This window comes from Phaethon lepturus, unplaced genomic scaffold (assembly GCF_000687285.1).
Source record: "Phaethon lepturus isolate BGI_N335 unplaced genomic scaffold, ASM68728v1 scaffold21125, whole genome shotgun sequence".
Taxonomy (NCBI): Eukaryota; Metazoa; Chordata; class Aves; order Phaethontiformes; family Phaethontidae; genus Phaethon; species Phaethon lepturus.
This window is the reverse complement of record NW_010538653.1, coordinates 10337-19011: the sequence shown is the minus strand read 5'-3', so window position 1 is coordinate 19011 and position 8675 is coordinate 10337. Positions and strand designations below refer to the sequence as shown.

Genomic DNA, 8675 nt, shown 5'->3' with positions numbered 1-8675 from the left:
AATGAACACTTTGGCCACGCATCCTTTGCCACCAGTGATATAAAAACTAGCGTTTTGAAAGCCAATTCAGAATGCCTTTTACATTGCTTTTGAAGCGATCCAAATGAAGCCATATCCTGTAGCTAAATATTTTCCTTTACAAAGTTCTGAATATCAGTTTCTAAAGCTCCCTCCCAGGCTTCCCAGTAACACTTCCAATATGACTTATGCTGGTGACAGGATGATTGAATCCAAATCAAAGAGATAATGCATTTGACAGCTTGCTCATCATGAATAGTAGATTAATTATTTTAGTGTATGCGAAGGAGTTAATTTAAATGCCAGAAATAGGAGCACAGGCCTTATTTAAGTTTCTTTCATGATTTCTGTTGGCTGCCCTTCCTATCCGTCCCCCCACAGGGTAGCAGGAGGGGATGGGTGGCAGCGGGGAACTCGCTGCATAGGTTAGCGGTACCCCAAGACTCCACAGCAGCGTGGAAGGGAGGAATTCCCTGCCCCACAGCCAGGGCAAAGCCTTCCTCCCCGCAGGGCAGAGGAAGAGGGCCCCAGCCCAGCCCCTGACGGTTATTTCACTCCACCTAGTGGCACCAGCTCACCGTGCAGCTGCGGCCGTCCTGCTTCCCACCGCTCCAGCCCGCACAGCGTGGGCTTGCCCCCTTGAGCTCAAGTTCACAGAAGGCTCTCAAACCAACCACGCGTTTTTTCAGGCTGGTTCTTCCCCTCGTTGTTTTTTGTTTTTTTTTTCCTCTTCTGTTTGCCACTTATGAACTATATTCTAAGACATTGCATTAAAGTAATCAGTCAGGCAGTAAATAAAAGCAAACCCGTACTTCAGCCAGCATCCTGAACGCACATTGAACAAATGCACGCCTGCCACACAGCACTCGCTCCCCACTCGTAGCTTTTTGAACCAGGATTTGTTGTTTCCCAGGCCAAGGCAGAAAGCCTCTCAAACCACTAAGCAGCACTGCCTGCTCGAGACAACATAATAATAATATTCTGCCTCGGGCTTCCTCAGATCAAGCCTGCTCTTAGCTAGATGAATGCCAAGACCACCACAGAGGACAGTGTTAGGGCTAGCCATTACCACTGCTGTACAGCCTTCTGCTCCAGCTGGGGGCCTAAGAGACCTGTGGAAAAGATGACATTTCTTTAGAATATAAGCCTTTTCATGGACCACTTGAAAATAACTTTGTTTATACCAGCTATCAACGGGCACTCATATTGATCACTTTTTTCCTTAAAAAAAAAAAAAATCCCATAGGCTTTATAAAAAAGTTTTTCAACCTACTTAAGAAAAGGCTTTTGTTATAATGCTGGAAAAAGCTCAAAGCTTCAATATCTTAATGAGGCAGTCACTCAAAATGGAACCAATTGCCCGCAAAAGCAATTTGCGGACACAAAGATAAGCTTGTCCAAAACATATCTTGGGATCCAAGCAGATTCCTTGGCTTAAGCTTCAGAAGCATCCCAAAAGGTGCATTCATTCACAGCCCTTTGCAAGAGTCAAGATGCTGTGATGCTTACCTTCGTTTCTGCAGCTTACCATACCCCTAAAGTAACAAGAACATGGTTTATAAGAGCCGTTGAATAAAAGTATTTATTTTAACATGTTTGCAGAGCCACACATACAAAGTTCTCGCCATATCTGTGAGTGAAGTACCCTTTTACACCATATCTACAGATGTAAAACATTTAATTATTTACTTGCACTACAAAATAAAGTCACCATTACTCATCACATCAGTATTCTTGCTCCGTTACTATGAAGGTTTGAAGATTGAAATTGTTTTTACAAGCTGATTTGCATATTAAATAATCAAAGGAATTCTTCCAAGAAAAAAAAAAAATCCATACTACCAAGCTGTTGCTAGTTATAATAAAATATGAAATGGCATAGAAACACTGTTAAAGTGCGTTACTGCATCTAAATAAATAGCAGCATTTATGCCTCTTCAAAACAGAGGACCTGACAAGGAAGGAAGTGACCAGGAGAGAAGTATTTTGCACTGTAAAAAGAAAAAGCTGAAAAATATGCAAGGCAAAAGCCTTGTGTCATTAGTCTATAAAGATACAGCTTCATAAGAAGGGCTTCATACATACAAGGCAGAAAGTGTTCTTCAGAAATCCAGAGGACACAATGGCAGAACGCCCCTACATCTATTGAAAATATACACACCCACACATATGCTTCTTTGGGATCACAAGAAATATCTCCCACTTAACCATTGCCTAACACAGGCCATTTTAAAAATAGAAGCCTGTAGTGATAACAAAGCAGTTTTTGTCAAGTTTATCACTGGCAGCAGATATTACATCAGTCTGATAAAAATCAAGAGGATTCCAACGCAGTAGTACATTAAGTTCATGGCTTTCTTCGCCTAAAAAAAGAGAAGAGAAAAGCCACAAACAACTTTCAGATTTTACACAGCAGCAGCTTTCCTTAACAATAGTCAAAAGCCCCTTTACCTATTCCGCTGTGTGCGTAAGTCTTACATACGTCCTATGCCAAGAAATGTTACCATTAACACAAGAAAACTGCAGCTTATTTATCAGGAAACAGTTGGATTTTGCTTTCTTTTTTAAACAGCCATGAACTTAAACCAAAGTTTAGTTTACTTTATTTAGTAAAGTTTACTTTAGTTTAGTAAAGTTTACTTTAAATAAACTTTCAGTAAAGTTTATTATTTAGTAAACTTTATTTAGTTTAGTTTATTAAGTTTAAATAAATACAAGCTCCAACTCAATGCACAGGCAAACCAAAGGATTTACTACAATATTACAAGGCTGCAAGTAGCAGTAGCTGCCTTGAGTAGGTCCCAGTTTCTAATAAGAGATGTAATAAAGTGTATGAAAGGCACATATTTGTCACCTTATCTGAAAGAGGAGTTACTGATTTCAGATGCTCTCCAAAATACTCTTCCACTATAGTTCTAAACTTTTTGGATTCCAAATGCAGTAAGTTTAGTTGATTTTGGCTTCATAGAAACCTCTTCACCTCTCCAGCCCTCTCCTGCCTGTAAACATACAAGTCTTGCAAAACTGCAGATTTCCTTCCCCTGAGCTGAAGTGACTTCCACAGCACCTATCTGCAAGAGGCCAAATCTCAGTATTGAATTCTGTTCTGCAACATCTAGTTTAACAAAACCGTCTTATCTGAAGTATATCTTGCCAGTGGAGTGTTTTGTTAGATGCCCACATCTAACAAAAGTGTTGGGCACTAGCCTTACAAACTGCTGGATCATTTGGTCTTTTTGCTAGAAATCAGGACTTCTGAATTGGTGAACTTGCATTTATGTGTGCAATGGCCACTGATCCCACCACGTTAAAGGACAGTAAGACAGCCCTGAAGAATTCAGACTGTCATCTGCACATTTGAAAAAAGAGGAAAGTGTCTTCTAGCATGTCTGGAGCTCATGCTTCCTTGGCCGGTGCCTTGACAATCACCCAGCAAGCAGCCACTGGAATATTAGCTACGTTCAATTATGCTGTTAGGTACATCCCACAGTTGCCTCAGTTTCCTCCTCCCTAAGCCATACTGAAATGAATACTAAGATATTTGTGACCTTATCTAATTTAAATTTATTTAAAGATATAAACAATTAATATATTTTAATACATCAGCATCTGATAACGGCTATGGGGGCAGAAGAGGGATAGAGCTTAGTACTTTGTCACTGCCATCCCTAAGCCTGTGCCACTCTGGACCTGCCAGGCATCCTACAGTTCCCAGCTTTTTACAGTTAAGATGGCGCAAGATCAAACTTGACATTCTGCTCACTGCACTGAATACCAGAGTTTTACCCAGAAGACAAGTTAATAATTCTGCTTAGAGTCTCCTACAGATCTATCCTGTCACCAGTTTCCAACACTGAATAAGCCTGCTTATCTTACAGGATTAAGGAGGTATGCACCCTAAACCTAACGGGGGAAGGGGCAGCAAGGTCAAGAAGGGGAAGAAAAAAGTTCTCACTTCAGATGTTACCAGGAGAAAGAATGCGATACCCCAGCTGCAAAGGAGAGCTGCACTTACTTGGGCTGAGCGTGATGCTGATATCCAGGTCCAAGAGCTGATCCTGCCCTCATCTCCACCGCCACAGAACACTGAGAAGACACAGAAAATCAGTCCCTACTGCTAACCCCCCACCCAGCTATCAGTATTGCCTTACATTCTCATCCAAATAAGTGCAAGATGACCCCCTCTTTCCTTTTTAGCTTACTCTGGTTTCTACATCTGTCCATTCAGAGTCTGCAGCATCCTCAGGTGGGTCAGGATTGGAAGGGGATGATCTTCGCTTTCGACTGAGAGGAGCATATGAAAAAAAAAAAAGTTACAAGTGTTACCTATTTTAGCATATTCTCATATACAAGAGAATACATTTTATACTTTCTAAATAAATACTTTGCTCTCAGAAGCAGACCAGCCTTAAAAGCAGCTACAGTATCTATAAAGCCTCTCCAAGTTTCTTTATTTCAAGTTAGATGCAACAACTTTCTGTTCAATCACTTGGACGTGTGCACTACTGGAGTTACATACCTCCAACAGTGTCAGAACCTAAATTAAGATGACAACTCACCCAGTTGGAGATTCTTGCTTCAGAGTCTCTATCTCTGTGAACTGCACAGCCTGTCCACCACCTCTGGTTTTGAAAACATCACCCTGGAAACCAAAAGCAGTTACCAGGGTACAGTCACTAGGTCAGTACAATAGCTACCGCACCGGTTTTCACATGAAAGCTTACACACTTACAACCGTCATTTCCTCGCAGGTTAGCAGCCAGCAAGCATATGTGCCCAAATACACTCTCCCCCATTATATATCTTCTCTTATTATACACAGGACAATAAAGAGTAACCACCACCTACTCTGATGATCATGCAAGGTACCCATAGAGCAGTCACTACGATGCCAAAGGTTTCTGTATGATAACGACAACTAAGCAATACTACAGAAATCATGTCACAGGCTTAATAGTTCCATTCTACAGCATGGAACAACAGGTATGTTGTTTCTAAAAGCAAAGCCTTGCATAGCTGACATCACTGGAACCTACAAGGTTACCTTACAGGAGAGAGGGTCCTTTTAGAACTCAAAGAAGAAAAGGCAATATTGGAAGGCTATAGGGAAAAATGAACCAAAAGTTTCTTGCTGCAAATTACAAAGAACTCTCAATTTGCCTTAGGTGAGTACAGTCAGCGTTTTGAGATGCAAACATTGCAAGCATTCAAAGCCGAGGCTGTCTCACCAATTTGTTTGTCAGTTGACTACTAGAAATTCTGTCCTGAAGCATTTGAGCATCCATCACTGCAGCAAGCTTACTCATACCACTAGTGGAAATCAAATAACACCACTCCAACAAGACTGACTCCACAAGATTAACTGCAGCCACAATTCTAAAACTTTCACTACAAATGGATTATTGTCTTTTTGCATTTTACTAGAGGAAAAAACCAAACTTAATTCCTTTCAAGGAAAATGGTGACCAAGATAAACAAGCTTGTAATAGTTTATATGAAGTAATGACAAAGTCCAAGTATTTTCAGACTCTAAAAGCTCCCTTGAATCCAACTGCACAAAACTTTCAAATCAAATCTCTTCGCAGATCAAGTCAAATGTACCCTGTCGCAAGCCAGTAAGCACATAGCACAAACACATTGCCAGTAGGTTTTGACAGGGTTATCACAAGTTTACGATGAAGATGTTTGCTTTACCTTAATTAGTTTTGTTTCAATCTCCCCATCAGAGGCTAGCTCCTGGTGCGTCAGCATATACTTGTCACACTTAGCTAGTGCCTTTTCACTTGCAGCCGCTACTGTGATGGCATGAGGGACGTGCGGCTGCATGACCGTTTCAGTGGGCAGATTAGAAGGTGGCTTATGATCTACCCATCTCTCCCCAGCTGAGCGTGACCGTCTGTGTCTGAGGCGAACTGGAGGTGCATTCTGATCAGAGTGGAAGAGAATCAGAAGAAATCAGCACACAGTAAATCTCTCGGAAGCTATCATTAGCAGAAGTGAACTTTGCAGGTCTGGTTAAGATGTGTTTGTATGAAGATCAAAGCTTCATTCCTAAAGTGCTTTCAGAGTCCATCCTGAAAGGCACCATTACCAAGAGCCTTGCATAAAATTATTAATGGATTATTTCTGTGCCAATTCCTAGTTTTTGTAAATTTTAGTTAAGTTACTTAATCTGTTGCATTCCATACCTAGTAGTTTCCTCAAGGAGGACATCTTTATGTTTGTTAATGCTCCTCGTGAGTTTCCAAATCAAAAGGGATTGCTACAAACATATTAACCAACCAGAAAGAGAGTTTCCACGGATCAAAATGTATTTTTGAGATAGCAAAGCAAGCAGACCAAGTATGGATTTCCAACGTCTCTAAAGGATGCAAGACCTCATATCACTTCTGTGTAAACAGAGCAGAGGAAGCTGTCCAGTGCTATCGCTTCTCAACTCAGCTGTTGGAAACCCATAAGAGGTGGTGATTGAAGTTCATGTTCATAAAATAAAAATGTATGAACATAGTTGTCAGTTGCTCAGGGAAATCAGAAAAAAAATCTGGAAACTTGTTTAAAAACCTGTGTGTCTTCAAGATCTTTGAATGGGCTTTTGAAAGAGTATTTGCAGATCCTCTGGTCCATTTACATACTAATTTTAGAGACCTCTGAATCATGGTGAGGTTACATAACTCAAACCTATGAATGCAAACTGGATCCACTGTGTTTTCAGGTGATGAGCATCAATTAGGATTTCTTTGACCAATAGACATGAGATTGGCTGCAGCCTTTACAGATAAACCTCTTCTTACAAGTCTAATGCAGCTGTTAAAAATCAAATGTATAAAGTTTCAGCAAAAATCTTCCATTCAAAGAAAAACAATGAAGAATTTCAATACTTCCGCCCTCCTTTTAGTGGGCAACTACTTATTTCTATTGATGACTTTCTGAAAAAATTCTGCCAAGGTGCCTTAGAAGTTATGTTCTAAGGAGAGGACACGCTAGTACTGGTCACATTTTACTGTGGCAGAGACCACATCCCTTAATCTGCTGGCAGTGGTTTGTGTATTAGTTAATTGGAATAGCATTTGCTTAAAAGCATGTCCCTTACTTCAGAGCACCAGCAAGTGACAGAAATTTTGAAAACACTATCGAAAATGAATCATACCACAATAAAGCTTTCCTCCTCTTGAGAAGCTCTCTGAAGAGGCTGGGGTTGTACAATTCTCTTTGATTTACCTGAGCCACTGTGACAGTGCTATAATGTGATAGAGTCACCACCAATACAAGCATTTGCACGCATCAGTTTAATGAAAAAAAGTCTCCCACCTGTAAGCAAAGCCCACAGTTTTAATGCAGATGTGAAAATTAGGGAAGAGTATTCTAAGAGAGTTAAAGTTAACAGTCACACAAGTGAGATGTTTGGCCAAGCACTATTTCCAGTAGACATTTGCAGATATGGCTCATAAGGCCACCTTTTAAGCTGCCCAAACAGACTATGGTAAGTTGCAGGCTGCAAGGTAGATTTGAGGAGACAGATACAAGTTAAATCACAAGGACATTCATAGCTAGAGAAAAGGTCTAGCTAGTTCAGAGTTCCTTAGAAAAGCTATCTATGCACTAGCAAGAAACACATGCTGCTTTTAAGAAGGAGTTTTTAAACATCGAAGTTAAGAAGTCAAATAGAATGAGCAGTGAGTGAGACTCAACTATGAAACAGTACTGTCCTACGAGAAGTACATTTAGGGGAAAAAACTCCAACCTGTGTTAGGTGTGCTCAGTCTAGGAGAGCAGTTGTAATGAGCTTTTGAGCCAGACTAAGCAACACTACATTCAGCTTTTGACAGGAGCAGCACTAACCCTGCAGCATTGATCCTCTTCTATTTCTAGCTCATCTCTACGCCTGGGAACCTCAATGACTCCAGTCCAGCACATCCCTCGCCTTCTGTCTGAGGTGTTATTGCCTCTACTTTGTTCTGGTTCTTGTTGTCTACTCCTTGCATTAGCAGTGCCAGTGGTATGCTTGTGCGAAGGGGTTTTCTGCTCCCATTCCATAACACAGGATGCCACAGAAATGTTGCTACAAGAATTAGAACGTCTGTGCACCTGTGGGTTGCTCACGAGCCGCTGGCTGTTAGGGACCTGAGTAATAAAGTTACTAGAAGGCTAGAGAGAATGGGAAAGAAGTTAGTGAACATACAGAACTCTCAACTTACAAGGCAATAAAACAAAGCATACTGACGATGTGCAGGGTGCCAATTCAGCTATTCAAGCTTACAGTTTTGGACACGTATTGCGTTGCAGTGACAGCATTAAGAATCAGGTACTGTTCCAATACTAGCAGCATTAGAAGGTAGGAGCACAAATAAAGAGCACTGATAAATACAACAGGAGATGAGGAATTCAAAGCAAGTTTTCTGTGCTTGGGAACTATTTCCTAGCCACTAAAGAGACGTGGCCTCCACTTTAGTTTATTCTTATAAACACTTTTCCCTATATCAAGAAGAGTTTCAAAGGCAACTTACAGGTACCGGTGAAGGAGACACTGATCTCTGAACGGGCTTCTCTCGGTCTCTCTCCCGTGAAGGCCTCTCTGGCTTTTCATTTTTTGGTTCAGTAACAATGGCCTTCAGTTGCTTCAGTTTTTCATCTTTGACCCAAAGTTTATTCTGCATTTC

The 8675-nt window shown here is 40.9% G+C and overlaps 1 protein-coding gene across 1 annotated transcript in view; it reads right to left on the bottom strand.

The window, feature by feature from the left end:
• Positions 1-1880: 1880 nt before the first annotated feature.
• KIF23 (kinesin family member 23) overlaps positions 1881-8675 on the bottom strand; it is a gene marked incomplete at its 5' end in the record, with an annotated part of 17102 nt that continues 10307 nt past the window's right edge. The window contains 6 exons of the mRNA XM_010286898.1: positions 1881-2381; positions 4034-4104; positions 4221-4302; positions 4578-4660; positions 5713-5943; positions 8523-8675. The exon at positions 8523-8675 is cut by the window's right edge and continues 33 nt beyond it. Coding sequence (XP_010285200.1) covers positions 2366-2381; positions 4034-4104; positions 4221-4302; positions 4578-4660; positions 5713-5943; positions 8523-8675 — 636 coding nt within the window. The remainder of the gene's footprint in view (positions 2382-4033; positions 4105-4220; positions 4303-4577; positions 4661-5712; positions 5944-8522) is intronic.